The 15661-nt window shown below is 38.0% G+C and overlaps 1 protein-coding gene across 5 annotated transcripts in view; it reads left to right on the forward strand.

Moving 5' to 3' along the window:
* The first annotated feature begins 244 nt into the window (after nucleotides 1-244).
* The window catches only part of NSMCE1 (NSE1 homolog, SMC5-SMC6 complex component), a 79767-nt gene continuing 64350 nt past the window's right edge, over nucleotides 245-15661 (forward strand). The window contains exons 1-2 of one of the 5 annotated variants that reach the window (XM_074197407.1): nucleotides 245-377; nucleotides 6866-7000. In XM_074197407.1, the coding sequence (XP_074053508.1) occupies nucleotides 6883-7000 (118 nt within the window). In that variant the 5' untranslated portion in view covers nucleotides 245-377; nucleotides 6866-6882. Of the gene's footprint in view, nucleotides 378-618; nucleotides 939-4415; nucleotides 4866-6865; nucleotides 7001-15661 lie in introns of those variants that run through there. The other 4 variants (XM_074197408.1, XM_074197406.1, XM_074197410.1 and 1 more) reach the window with 4 other exon arrangements.

A 15661-nucleotide genomic window follows, 5' to 3' on the forward strand; every position in this document is an offset into this window, starting at 1 on the left:
CCCCTCTGGGCTCTGACACTCTTTGATGAGCGGCGCATCGCGTGGGGAAGCGAAAGTTTATTCCTCCTTCCCGCCGCAACCACGACATCCGGAGGAGCCGCGGGAGGCAGGGTGGGAGGCTCCGGGCGGAAGCGTGGGCGGCCCCGAGGCCGCGCCCGGGACAAAAGAAGCGTCTCTATAGCAACAGCCTTCCCCCGCCCCCTCCCCTCCCCCTTCCAACACAAATTCTCCTTTCAGTTCAGGAAGCCGGAAGCGGAAGCGCAAGCAGCGCGGTTCCTGGGAGGGCTGGGTTTCTCCGGAGGGGCTTCTTGGCATTGACCAATGGAGGAGCCGCGTCGTTCTTGGTCCCGCCTCCTCCCGCCCTAGGAGCGCGCCAGGTACCGGGGCTCGGATTTGGGGCCCGGGGCGGGGTGTGTGGCTCCGGGGGTGGCAGAGGCCAGGAATAGGGAGCAAGGTACCCGGAGTCTCCGGGCTCTAGAGCCCCCGACTCAGAACTGGAACCCGGGGCCCGCGGTGGCCAGCCCGGCCGCTGCAGGGGCCGGCGAGGCCAGCACGCCGGTGGCGCCTCATGCAGACGTGTGCCTGCCCGGGCCGCCCTGGGCCCGCAGAGCCGGGAGGCGCCTTTGCCGGAAGCCAGGCTCACGCCGCCGGAGGGGAGAGCACCCGTGGCCCACCTCCGTGGGTGATGGCCTTTAAATTGCTTGACGTCCCTCACCCACGTTTCAGGAGATGACCCATAAAGATAAACCCATTAAAAACCCCATAAAGTCAAATATTTGCGTTTCCTTTCTGGAGGAATGCCAGAGACCCATAGACCTTTACAAGCCGGTGGGAGGGACATCCTCCAGGTGGAAGGGGACTGGGGTCTGGGGATACCTTCCAGCTCTCATCCTTCGGGAGTCGATTCGTCCGGAATTCCTTAAATATGTGTGTTCAAGGTGTGGTTCTGACTCCTGGGGGATTTTTTTAAAGATTCTGCCAGATATCTGGGAGCTTACGATTTACTAAGGGAAAGATGCGGGAAACGATACAAATTAGAAAATGATTCATACATAGAAGTCCAGTAGCTTAAATGAGGTTAGGGTCTGTCCTAAACTTTTATCTGGCTTGATAAATGTTGATTCAACTGATTCAGCTGGGTAAACATGATGAGAAATGGGAGTAGTTTAAGCCAGAATGTTCTGAGGACATAGTGTTAAGCTACAAAGCTAGATTGTAGCCTGGTTTTGGAAGTTCTTGGGTGTCTGGTGTTTGCATATTAATTTATCCTCCTTTGGGGGAGTCATTAAAGAGTTTTGATCATAGAAATAATGTTTTGATATGGCAACCAGGAAGGATGCTGTAGTATTCTTAGGGTATATTATTCTTTGGGAGACAGAAATGAACCCAGAGGTAGAGAACTGGAGGGAGGGACAGTCTTGGGAAAGAGAGGAGGAGGTCAGGGTCTGGCTTAAACTTTTATCTGGCAGCCAGTAGCTAGTAGAGGCTTGATAAATGTTAATTCAGCTGAGTAAACATGGTATCGCTTCTAGTTGGGCCAGCATGATGAGAAATGGGACTGACCACTTGTTTAAGCCAGAATATTCTGAGGACGTAGTGTTAAACTGCAAAGCTAGATAAGCTATGTCAAATTCTCCTGAGATGTCTAAGAAGGGCTTGAAATCAAAGATGTATTATTGCAGAAGGGAAGGGCCTGTTAAGTAGTCTAGGTGAGAGGTAATCAAGTCATGGATTAGGGATTGGAAAGGAGAGAGAGAGAGAGAGAGAGAGATAAACATGAAAGAAATTTTAGATGTAGGATTGATCCACTGCTTAACACAAGGTCTGACTTATAGTTGATGCTTAATAAATGCTTGTGGACTTGTTTGAATTTGGGAACTAATTGTGGAGTATGGAAGTGAGGGGAAAGGCTAGAATAGCTCAGCGGTTTCATTCGGGTGACTGAGAAAATTGGGGTACTTCAACAGAAATGGGGAACTAACAAGAGGGGTAGATTTTGAGAGAAAGTTGACATTTTGTTTTTTGGGTCTTGGCAGGGCATCCAAGGAGAAGAGATGTCCATCAGGGAGTTGGAAATGTTTGTGTGTGTGTGTGTGTGTGTGTGTGTGTGAGAGAGAGAGAGAGAGAGAGAGAGAGAGAGGTAGTGCTTATTAGTGCTTATCTATCGTAACTAATTATTATTTCTTTACATGGTATTTAAGAAGACTAAGGTTTGTGGAAGGGCATCCTCTCCAGTAAACAAATGCTTTGAGAAAGGGGAAAGAAAGAAGGCCTGAGGCTAACCATGAGCAAAGCCCTTAAGTTATCATGACGGAGTATTAGAAATAGAGGAAATATTAGGAATCATCTAATTCAAGTCTTTCATTTGACAGAGGAGGAAAGTGATTTGCTTAAGGTCACAGAAGAAGGCAGGCTTATTACAAGTCTGACAGAAACTTAGGATGTGCTGGCCATAGGGGGCACAAATCTCTTAGACTCAAATTGTTACACCTGGAAGAGACCTTAGAGACTCACCTGTCCAACTCCATCATTTTACAAAGAGAGAATCAGATGTTCAGATTTAATATCAGAGCAGGAGGTAGAACACTTATCACCTGACTCTTAGGTTAGTGCTGTTTCGGCAGGGTTGTTGAATTTAGACTTGTAATATGGCTAGGGTTCACTCAGACACACTGGCCTTTTCCAAAAATTGGTCCCTAATCTTATGACTTGGGATGAGCAGCTGAATAGAAAGGGTCTTTTTGGTAGGTCCTGGGTAAGCTTTGACTCCAAACTTACCTTGCAATCTAGCAGTCTCCTTTAGGGCAAGAAGGGCTTGGGCCTGCTCTTTTCTATGGTGGGGTAGTTGCAGGCAATTGAAGGGCTGTATATTTACTCACCTATGTTCTCCCATCCCTTCACTCAAGAGTCTTGGCCACTGACAATAATGAAGTGACTGGTTTGAGGCATCTCCTCTTACCTCTATGGTGGGTCAAAATTTGTTTTTGCCAAGTGATAGCCTCCATCTTCTCTTCCCCCTTCCCATGGTAAGATGTGTATCTTGTCCATTTCCCATCTTCATTTTAATTTGTTACCAGACTTTGCCCAATTCCCCTATCTTCCTTAGAAGAGTGCAATAATATCAGTGGTCTCTAAATTTCTGAACTTAGGAAAAACCTGAGTCATCATACTAATCTCATTTCTGCTGAATTTGTCCTTGGATAGTGATTGATCTAGATTTGTCATACTTTACCCTGATGGGATAATTGAAGTTGTGGGACTGGGAGGACTTTGTTATGGGAAAGTATATGGATTACACAGGAAGGGAAGATAGAATTTTAGGGCATACCATTTTTAGGGAGTAAGAGAAATCAGCCAAGGAGATTGAGAGGAATCAGTGAGAGGCAGGAATAGAATTGGGAGGGAGCGAGCAGTCCCATGAAAGACCAGGGAAAAAAGTCAAAAAAAGAGGAATGATTAACAATGTCAAATACTACAGAGATGTCCAGAAGGCATCTGAGAAAAGGCAGCTATTAGTAACTTAGAACAATGTTATAGGGTAGAGAAGGTAGAGACAAAAGAGCTGAGCACTGGAGAATGAATGGGTAGTGAGTGAGTAGAAGCCTTGAAGAGTCTAGACTATTCTTTCTATAAATTTAGCAATGAAAGGAAGGGGAGAAATTGGATGATAACTTAAAGCAGAATCAACGGGAAGATTTTTTTTTTTCCTTTTAAAGATAAGAAAAACTGAACATGTTGGTAGGTATAGTTGAAGAAAGTAAAAGAAGGGAAAGATTGAAGATAAGCTGGAACAGGGAATGCTTTAATCTGTTAACTTATTTTTCTTTTTTTGATTATTGCATTTAAATATAATTGATTTCTTTTGTAATGCTATATATTTTTTAATGCATTTAAAAACATTCTGAGATGTGATCAGTAGGTTTTACCAGACTGATAAAGGGGTCCATGACACACACACACACACACACACACACACACACACACACACACACACACACAAATTCTAGAAGAAATAGGAGGGGATGGTTCTGAATGAAATACTGGGTGGGAATTGAGTAGAAATGGATTTAAGAAAAAATATTTCAATAAGATAGAAAACCATCCCCCTATAAAAAAAAGACACTTGTTCTGAGAGAATTAAAGACAAGTCTGTTTACTCCTTACTTGGAATCAGAGTAATCATTTTATGAGTTTTGTGGAAAGTGAAAGAGGAGGTTCATCATTATTCCTATTTTATTATTCCTAATATATTTACTATTAATTGAATAATAGACTAATAGAGTTAATCTAGAATTCTGAGAGGTTGCTGCTGAATTAGACACGATCCTAATCTAGTAGCTTTGTAAATTGGCCAGACTTTAAGATGAAAACATGGGTAATGAACATTTTTATAAGCATTTTAATGTTTAAAAAATATTTTCCTCACAGCAATCCCAAGAGCTAGGTAAGATAAGTATTATTCTCATTCAACTGACTTAAGGTCAGTCTATATTGAAAGAAATATGATCACAGATACCAAGTTTAAAGCTTTTTTTGAATTTTGAATTGCTGCTATGATCTGGTGGTCTCAAGTATTCAGTAGCACTTAATTTGTTTTGATTATTTTTGGGGCAGTCCTATGGTATCGTTTAGGAAAAATGAAGATGGCAAGTTATTAAATAGTTCCTTTTTGCTTTAGCAAAACTGTTCCCTTTACTTTGAATGGATAGACCTGACCTGCAAAATTCCATTTCTACAGCTTCACCCTGAGCCTAAAACTTAGGATGGATATGCCTAATCTTGCAACAACAGAAGTGTTTGTTGGTAATACTGACACGACAAGCATGGAGAACTGACATTTCTTTAAGAGAGCAGGGGACTAAAGGGTAATGTTTCTGACTCTCAGGCTTCAGAGTTCTTCTCTTCTTTTGGAAGAGACTTGGCTGACTTGTTAACTTTTGTTACTTATGTGGATCTGTGTTCTCACTGATGTGAATATTCCCTCCATAAATGTAGATTATAACCCATTCATGTCTTCTGTGCAATTCTTAACTATGTCCTCAAATAAATACTTCAGAGAAATATTTCCTTCAGTTCTCTGGAGGATTTTTCCTGACATGTTTGTGGATATCAGTTTGACACTTTTTCTGTTATCTTTCACTATGTGATGAGCTTATGTCCATTGACAACCACACATTTCCTTGGGCACTATTTGCATTTTTTGCTTAAATTCTCCAATTCTTCTCTGCTACATGTATCTCCACTGTGGGGCACCTGCAAATTTGTTTTTTTAAGAGAAGATGATGTTTTGATGATTTGCTACCATAAGCATCACTGGAGAAATTTTAGTATAAAGATGGTTTTTGTGTGTGTTTTTTTGGGTCATGAAAGAAGATTGGACATCGAAAGTGTAGTACAATTTTACAAATGCCATCTATCTCCATAGAATCAGAGAATTTCAGAGTTAGCAGTGACCTCGTTGGCAGTCTGTAATACAATGTATTTCAGTCCAATTCATAACTAAAAAGAATTCTTTTTACAACATATCTGACAAGTAGACTTTTAGTCTTTGCTAAATAATAAAGGGGAACTCCATTTTCTATTTTTTTAGTCCAGACTATTTTCCATTTGCAGTGCCTGTGCATGACAGATTTATTAATGAACTATAGCAAGGATTTTTTTTTCCAACATGGAGCTATGGATAGATTTCAAGGAGTCTTTGAACTTGGGGAGAAAAATTACATCTTTATTTTCTCTAATGTGTAACTGAAATTTAACATTTTCTGTGATTATTTCAAAACATTCTCAGAAGAGGTCAATAGGCTTCATCAGTCTGCCAAGGATTCCTATTATACAAAAAAGTTAAGAACCTCTGATTAAGATCCTCACTGAGGAAACAGAGTCCACAGAGTCCAACTTGTAAAGTCACACAGCTAAATAGTAGCAGAGCCCTCATCAAACTGCCAAAGGGTTCTGGGACCCAAGAAAGATTAATTAAGAACATCTGATTCAGAGCCAGAATAGCTGATCCAGTCCTCTTATTTTCTACATGAAGAAAATAATGCTTACAGAAGTTTAGAGACTCATTTGCCTAAGGTATAAGTTTCTGAGGCAAGATTCAGATCCAGGTCTTCTGATTTCAAATTCATTTCTCCTTCCTCCTCTCACAACTTCTGTTGTGCTATGTTTACTCTTTGGTTTTTTTCACAGCATGGAGATAAATGACCCTTGGTTCTCAAAGGTTATGGACCCAGTGATAGATTGCTAGCTAAGACCTAGTTTAAGTTTGATGAAGCTCATGACCAAATTGAATTGCTACAAGTTAATGAATTTTTTTTTGGATATAGCAACTCATGAAGATTGACCTTTAAAGCATGGGAATGTTTCAATCTGTGCTGATGGACATAATAGGCACGTGAATGAAATTACATACAATGAAACTGTTCTTTTATTTCTTAATATACAAGGTATTTAAGTTCCTCTTGGAGCTTAAATTTCAGTAGGGAGATAAGAAATTTACACAAATCATTATAGTTCAAAGAATAATTACTGTATTCAGGGGCAAGTGATTATTCTGACTGGTGGGATTATGGAAAATTTCTTGGAGGAAGTTAGGTTGGGGGGGGAGTTAGAAGGGTAGAGCTAATGCTTATTAGAAGTGAGACATTTTTATGTCATTTAAAATTTATCTTTTCTTTCTGCAATTTTAGACCCATGCCACCCTGAAAGACATTTCATAAATTATTTGGGGAAATAAGTACAAAATAGAAAGGTGCTGAGGTCCTTTATAATATGAAGAACTTGATTAAAACATCACATTTTGATTCGGTGTTTTGTATTTGATCCAAGATAACTAATGTTCACCCACCTTTTTTGCTCTCCCAAGCAGAGAACAGAATCATCATGGCCAGCCGAATGACTGATAGCCATCGTCGATTCCTCCAGGTACTGATGTCTAATGGAATAATAGATGCCCCTGAGGCAAGACGGCTACATAGATTTTTCTGTGAGCAGCATAAAGGTGAGTATGATTCTTTGAAAATCTTGGAAGTAGCAGTAGGGTATCAATAACTAGTGAACTTTTGGGTAGTAGGAAGCCAATGACAATTTTTGATTAGGGAAGGGACATGATAAATGTACTTTGGCAAGATTATTCTGAGCATAATGTGTAGAAGGGATTAGAATGGGAGAGCTCTAAGAAACTATTGAAGAAGTTTAGGCATGCTGTTGTAAAAGAATGAACAAGGACACTGAAAGTAAGGAAAGGAATATATTATGAAAGGAGCATTTGATGACTGATTGGATTTATAAGAGAAGGACAAAGGAAGAGATGAAGATGATTCCAAGGTTCCTGAGCTTGAGAGCTTTCTGAGATTGGTTATACCACTCAATAGAGATAGAGTCTCATAGAGTCTGGAAGATGGGTTTTTTTTTAACTTTTTTTTTTAGTTTTAAATTTTATTTTTTCCAATTACATGGAAAGCTGATTTTCAGCATTTTTTTTTTAAGTTTTTGCAAGGCAATGGGGTTAAGTGGCTTGCCTAAGGCCACACAGCTAAGTAATTATTAAGTGTCTGAGGCTGGATTTGAACTCAGGTACTCCTGACTCCAGGGCTGGTGCTCTATCCACTGCCCCACCTAGCCACCCCAGCATTTATTCTTTTACAAGCTTTTAAGTTCCACATATAACCTATATCGGATTGCTCATTACCATCTTCTCTTTCTCCCTTCCCTATGGTAATGAGCAATCTGATATAGGTTGTATGTGTACAATCATATTTTATGATATTTCCGTGTTAGTCATGTTGTAAAAGAAGTATTAGAACTGAGGGGAAATAAAACCATGAGAAAAACAAATTTTAGAAAGTGAATATAGTATCCTTGGTTCTACATTCAGACTCAGTAGTTTTTTCTCTGAATGTGTTTGGTATTTTCCATTACAAGTCTGTTAAAATTGTCTTTGATCACTGAATTGTTGGGTGGAGTTGTGTCCATCATAGTTGGTCATCTTACCATGTTGCTGTTAATGTGTGCAAAGTTCTCCTGGTCCTGCTCACTTCACTCATCATCAGTTGATGCAAATCTTTCCAGGCTTTTCTGAAGTCTGGCCAATCATGATTTCTTTTTTTTTTTTTTAATTTTAATTTTGTTTTTTTGCAAGGCAACAGGGTTAAGTGGCTTGCCCAAGGCCACACAGCTAGGCAATTATTAAGTGTCTGAGGCCAGATTTGAACTCAGGGTACTTCTGACTCCAGGGCTGGTGCTCTATCCACTGTGCCACCTAGCCGCCCCCCAATCATGATTTCTTACAGAAAAATAGTATTCCATCACAATCATATACTATAAACTTGTCCAGCCATTTCCTAACTGCTGGACATTACTTCAATTTTCAATTCTTTTCCATATAAAAATATTGCTATAAATATTTTTATAAATGTGAGGTTTTTTGCCTTTTTTATGATCTCTTCAGTAATGGTATTGCTGAATAAAAGGTTATGGACCGTTAATTATTATTCTTTGGGCTTAGTTCCAAATTGTTCAAGGAATAGGTTTAAGGGCAAAAAAAACCATTGATTTAACTTTCAAGTTTGCAGAAGGATGAATGTTGAAAACTATCTTTGCATGTAATTGGATGCATGCCATGTATATTACTCATATTACTAATGTATAATGCTCATGTAATTTGTGCAGATCCTGTGCTACTTGGGCATGGGGTTGGGAGTAGCCAGAAGATAAGGTAGAGAAAACTTAAATCTTTTTATAATCTGACTTCTGACTTCATCATTTGTTCTAAATTTAACAGTGACCTTACCTAATCTAATGGTCTTTTCTTTGTTCTCATTCTTTCCCTTTCCGTGCCTCTGACACTGTGGTTCATCTTTTTCTCTCCTCTCTAGGTTTACTATTTCTTTACTAAGTGGTTCTCCCCTTTAATGTTACTTCTTAGTTTTCTTTCTTGGATCTTTATACAGTTCCTACCTGCTTATCATGGGTGTTCCACAGAATTTTTTCCTAGGTCTTTTTCTCTTTTTCTTCTATACTGTTTCACTTTGGTACCTTATGAGCTTCCATTGATTAAATTATTTACATGCAGATAGATGGTTCTCAGATCTACTTATCTAACTTGAACCTCTCTGGTGACTTCCTGTCTTATGTCTCTGTCTATTGACCACCTCAGATACACTGTGTCATGGACATTTTATTTTATTTTATTTTTTTCTCTTAAAGATTTTATTTATTTTGAATTTTACATTTTTCCCCCTAATCTTACTTCCCTTCCTCCACAGAAGGCAGTTTGCCAATGTTTACATTGTTTCCATGGTATACATTGATCCAAATTGAATGTGATTAGAGAGAAAATCATATCCTTAAGGAAGAAACATAAAGTATAAGAGATAGCAAGATCAGACAATAAGATACCAGTTTTTTTTTCCCTAAATTAAAGCTAATAGACCTTGGTCTTTGTTCAAACTCCACAGTTCTTTCTCTGGATACAGATAGTATTCTCCTTTTCGGACAGCCCCAAATTGTCCCTGATTGTTGCACTGATGGAATGAGAGAGTCCATCAAGGTTGATCGTCACCCCCAGTGTTTTTGTGGTTCTGCTTATCTCACTCAGCATCAGTCCATGCAAATCCCTCCAGGCTTCCCTGAAATCCTGTCCCTCCTGGTTTCAAATAGAACAATAGTGTTCCATGACATACATATACCACAGTTTGCTAAGCCATTCCCCAATTGAAGGACATTTACTTGATTTCCAATTCTTTGCCATCACAAACAGGGCTGCTGTACAATTGATGTTTTTATCCTTTTTCATAATCTCTTTAGGGTATAGACCCAGTAGTGGTATTGCTGGATCAAAGCGTATGCACATTGTTATTGCCCTTTGGGCATTATTCCAAATTGCTTTCCAGAAAGGTTGGATGAATTCACAGCTCCACCAACAATGTAATAGTGTCCCAGATTTCCCACAACCCTTCCAACAACGATCATTGTCCTTTCTGGTCATATTGACCAATCTGAGAGGTGTGAGGTGGTACCTCAGAGAAGCTTTAATTTGCATTTCTCTAAAGTAATGATTTAGAGCAATTTTTCATATGACTATGTATTGCTTTGATCTCCTCATCTGTAAATTGCCTTTGCATATCCTTTGACTATTTGTCAATTGGGGAATGGCTTTTTTTTTTTTTAAATTGACTTAGTTCTCTGTATATTTTAGAAATAGTCCTTTGTCAGAAATATTAGTTGTAAAGATTGTTTCCTAGTTTACTGCATTTCTTTTGATCTTGGTTACAGTGGTTTTGTCTGTGCAAAAGCTTTTAATTTAATGTAATCAAAATCATCTAGTTTATTTTTAGTGATATTTTCCATTTCTTCCTTAGTCATAAGCTGCTTCCCTTTCCATAGATCTGACAGCAAATCTAGTCCTTGATCTTCTAGTTTGTTTATAGTATTGTTTTTTTTATGTCTAAATCCTGTATTCATTTGGATCTTATCTTGGTATAGGGTGTGAGGTGTTGGTTCTAATCTAAGTTTCTTCCATACTAACTTCCAATTTTCCCAGCAGTTTTTATCGAAGAGAGAATTTTTATCCCAATAACTGGACTCTTTGGGTTTATCAAACAGCAGATTACTATAATTGTTTCCTGCTATTGTACCTAGTCTATTCCAGTAGTGTCATGGACATTTTAAACTTAAATGTCTAAACCCATGCTCATCTTTCCCACCAAGCCCTTTCCTCTTTGTAATAATGTCCTTGTTACTACTGACAGCACCATTCTCACCAAGACTCTTAATCTAGGTGCTATCCTAGACTCCTCACTCTTTCACCACCTTTCCCCCCACCAACTTAGTCTATAGTCAAGACCTTTCGGTCAAACCTTCTTTTCCTCCTCTGACTCTCACCATCCTAGTGCAGACCCTTATAACCTTACACTTGGTTGATTTCTTTTTTCTTTTCTTTTCTTTTCTTTTCTTTTCTTTTCTTTTCTTTTCTTTTCTTTTCTTTTCTTTTCTTTTCTTTTTTTTTTTTCAAGGCAGTGGGGTTAAATAACTTTGCCTAAGGTCACACCTAAGGAGGTAAGTATTATATTCCTGTGGCCAGATTTGAACTCAATCCCTCCTGACTCCAGGGCAGGTGCTTTATCCACTGTGCCACCCAGCTGCTCAACCTGGATGATTTCAATAGCCTATTGGTTGGTCTCCTTGCTATTCCCCAGTCCAGTTCATTGCTCCATTCAGCTGTCAGGAGTGATCTTTCTGAAGTGCAGATCTGACCATGACCATATTATTGTCTTTACCTTCTACTCAAAAAACTCTGATTCCTTGTCATTTCTAGGATCAAATATAGAATCCACTGTTCAAAATTCAAACTCCTTTATAACTTCCCTTCTCCCCCCATTTTTCTAGTTGCCTTGTACCTTCTAATTTCCCTCTCCTCCCCCCAGACCACATTCTGTGATCTAGTGACACTGGCTTCCTTGCTGTTCCTTGAACAAGTCCCTTATCTTTTGACTCTGGGTATATTCACAGCTACCTGTTCCCTGTTCCTAGAATTTTCTTCCTCCTTATTTCTACCGTCTAGCTTCCCTGGTTTCATTCATGTTTCAACTGTAATATTATCTTCTACAGGAAATTTTTGGATTCTCCTTAATTCTAATGACTTCCTTCTCTTGATTATTCTCAATTTATCCTGAAGAGATCTTGTTTGTAAATAGCAGTTTCCATGTTATCTGCGTCCTTTAGACTGTCAGCTCCTTGAATGCAGGGGGCTATACTTTGTCTTTCTTTATATCCTCAACGTAGTACCTGGCTCATAGTAGGCACATAATATGTTTATTGATTGACTGATACACTCTAGGAATCTATAGTCTAATAGAACATTTTCTTTAAGGAACATTTTAATTCTGATATCCTTCCCCAATCCTAGTCCCTTCTTTTGGTAATACTTCCTGTTGAGCTCCAAATTTAAAGTGCAGTTTCAGTGTTGGTGGGGAAATTTTAACAGCAGCCAGGAGGAAACCATTTGAAGACACTTCTAGGTCTATAAGTATTTTTGCTTTCAATTGACCTTTGAAGTTATGATCTAATTCAGGCAAGTCCTCTAGAATTTATACTTGGTTGAATTATTCCTATTTTTCTTGGCATATTGGGACACGGTAGAATGAAGTTAGAATGGTTTAGGATGCAGACTTTGCAAATATGTTTTTTCTCTTGTTTCAACAAGGAATCTGTTCTTTGTGCTCAGCTTTTAGTGTGAAGGATTTGAGACACTAGAGAAATGCTATTTAAAGTGAAGCTATTTAAAATGACAAAGCTAGTTTGTCAATTTTTTACTGTTTTATGATATGTCCAGGAAAAATCCCATTATAATTTTTTTTTTTTTTTTAGTTTTTGCAAGGCAATGGGGTTAAGTGGCTTGCCCAAGGCCACACGGCTAGGTAATTATTAAGTGTCTGAGGCCGGATTTGAACTCAGGTACTCCTGACTCCCCATCCCATTATAAATTGGAAAAACTATTCAGTTTCTGAGAGAAATTTGAAAGAAAAAAGAGAAATTGAAACTGTAAATTATTCTTTTTTTTGAATTCTTAGCATTTTATTTTTCCTCAATTACTTGTCAAAAGAATTTTTAATATTTGTTTTTAAAAATTTTCAGTTCCAGTTTCTATCCTTTTCTCCCTTCCCACCCCCTCCCCCCATTGGGAAGGCAAACAGTTGGATATAGATTATACATGTATAGTCTATGCACAATTTATTCCCATCTTAGTCCTTCTGTGAAAGAAAACAGTCGTCCCCCCCCAAAAAAAAAAAACTCAAGAAAAATATACTTCAATTTATATTCAGGTACAATCAATTCTTTAACTGGGGAATGGATAGCATTTTTTTTCACCCTAAGTCCTTCAGAGCTGTTTTGTATAGTTGTATTGTTGAGAATAATTAAGTCATTCACAGCTGATCTTACAATATTGCTGTTACTCTGTACATAGTATATTTCTTTTTGCATCAATTCATATAAGTCTTTACGGGTTTTTCTGAAAGCATCTTTCCTACTTATCATTTTTTTAAGCACAGTAGTATTCTGTGACAGTAGTCATAATCACATACTACAATTTATTGTTTGTTTTTTGTTTTGTTTTTAGTTTTTTTTTGCAAGTCAGTGGGGTTAAGTGGCTTGCCCAAGGCCACACAGCTAGGTAATTATTAAATATCTGAGGTCGGATTTGAACTCAGGCACTCCTGACTCCAGGACTGGTGCTCTATCCATTGCCCCACCTAGCTGCCCCACATACTACAATTTATTTAGCTATTTCCCAATTAATAAGCTTCCCCCAATTTCCAATCCCTGTGTCCAGAAAAGAGCAGTAAATATTTCCATATCTTTGTGAATCCATTTCTGCTTTGTTTTTTAATCTCTTATTGCCTAGGTTAAAAGGTATTCAGGGTTCTATAGTCCTTTGGGCATAGTTCCAAATTGCTCCAAAGAATGGTTGGATCAGTTTACAAATCCACTCAAAGTGCACTAATGTCTCATTTTTGCCATATCCCCTTAAACATTTGTCATTCCCCTTTTCCGTCCTATTAACCAATTTAATAGGTATGAGGTAGTTCTTCAGAATTATTGCAATTTAGATTACTTCAATCTATAGCAAATTATAACACCTTCTCAAATGGCTGCTTTCCTTTAGGGTAAGAAAGATTTCTATGCCCAATTGAGTGTGTATGTTATTCCCTTTTCAGGCCAATTCATATGAGTCTAAGTTTCACTTACTCCCACCCCCCATCTTCCCCTCCACTTCAAAACCTTTTTCTTGCTTTTTTTTATGAGATAATTTATCCCATTCCACCCTTTCCATTTCTCCCAGTGCATTCCACTTTCTCATCCCTTAGTTTTATTTTTTAAATATCATCCCTTCATATTCAACTCATATCTGTGCCATATATCTATCTATCTATCTATCTATCTATCTATCTATCTATCTATCTACTCCTAATTACCCTAATAATGAGAGAGGTTTTATGAGTTACAAGTATCATCTTCCCATGTAGGAATGTAAACAGTTTAACCTCATTAAGTCCCTTGTGATTTCTCTTCCCTGTTTACCTTTCTATACTTCTCTTGGGTTTTGTATTTTAAAGTCAGATTTTCTATTCTGCTCTGATCTTTTCATCAAGAATGCTTGAAATTTCTCTATTTCATTGAATGTGTCCATTATATTATACTTGGTTTTATGTGGTAGGTGATTCTTGGTTGCAATCCTAACTCCCTTTGCTCTTCAGAATATTATATTTCAAGTCTTCTGATCATTTCATGTAGAAGCTGCTAAATCTTATGTTATTCCGACTGTTTTCATTTCTCTTCTCAATTTTTCTTCTATGTCTCTTACTTGAGTTTCAAAATTCTTTTAGAGCTCTTCCATGGCTTGAGAGCAATTTTTATTTACTATACTTGAATTGTTTCTTTCTTACTGCTTGTAATATTATCTCTTTGACCTGGAAACTCTGGAATTTTACTGTATAATCCTGGGAGTTTTCATTTTGGGATCTGATGCATGAGGAGATTAGTGAATTTTTTTCAATTTCTATTTTACCCTCTGATTCTAGAATATCAGGCAGTTTTTGTTGATTTCTTTTTTTTTTAAATTTAGTTTATTTTTTTGTTTGTTTGTTTTTTTTTTTTTTGCAAGGCAGAGGGATTTAAGAGACTTGCCCAAGGTCACCCAGCTAGATAATTAATAAGTGTCTTAGACAGAATTTGAGGTCAGGTCCTCTTGACTCCAAGTCCAGTTTGCTATCCACTGCACCACCTAGCTGCTACCCTTGATCATTTCTTGAAAGATGATGTCTGGACTCTTTTTTTGATCATGGCTTTCAGGTAGTCCAGTAATTTTAAAATTATCTCTCTTTTATGTATCTGTTTTCTAGATTGGTTCTTTTTCTAAGTAAGACATTTCATGTTGTTGTCTATTTTTTGATTCTTTTGGTATGGTTTTATTGTTTCTCAATTTCTCATAGTCATTAGCTTCCACTTGCTCAATTCTGATTTTTAAGGAATTATTTTCTTCAGTGTGCTTTCGTACCTCCTTTTTCATTTGGCTAATTCTACTTTTATTTTTTTGTGAGGCAATGGGGTTAAGTGACTTGCCCAAGGCCACACAGCTAGGTAATTATTAAGTATTTGAGGCTGGATTTGAACTTGAGTACTCCTGACTCCAGGGATGGTGCTCTATCTACTGCGTCACCTAGCTGCCCCTCAATTCTACTTTTAAAGGAGTTTTTGGATCAGTGAATTTTTGTGCCTCTTTTATCTTATCTGGCCAATTATTCTTTTCAAGACCACCTTCTCCTCATTGGATTTTTTTGCCTCTTTTAACCAGTTGACCTAATTGTTTTTAAAGTTGTTATTTTCTTCAGTAGTTTTTGTATTTCCTTTACCAAGCTGTTGACTTTTTCATGATTTTCTTGCATCATTTTCTTTTCTTTTCCCAATTTTCCCTCTACATCTCTTACTTAAATGTCAGAATTCTTTTAGAGCTCTTCCGTGGCTTGAAAGCAATTCTTATTTTTCTTAGAGGTTTTTGGATTTTGGAGTTTTGATTTTCTCATCTTCTTCTGAGCATTAATCTTCTTTGTTTAATCTTCCTTGTCATCTTAGTAACTTTCTATGTTCAAAATTTTCTTTT

The sequence above is a fragment of the Macrotis lagotis genome, chromosome 8, assembly GCF_037893015.1.
Source record: "Macrotis lagotis isolate mMagLag1 chromosome 8, bilby.v1.9.chrom.fasta, whole genome shotgun sequence".
NCBI lineage: Eukaryota > Metazoa > Chordata > Mammalia > Peramelemorphia > Peramelidae > Macrotis > Macrotis lagotis.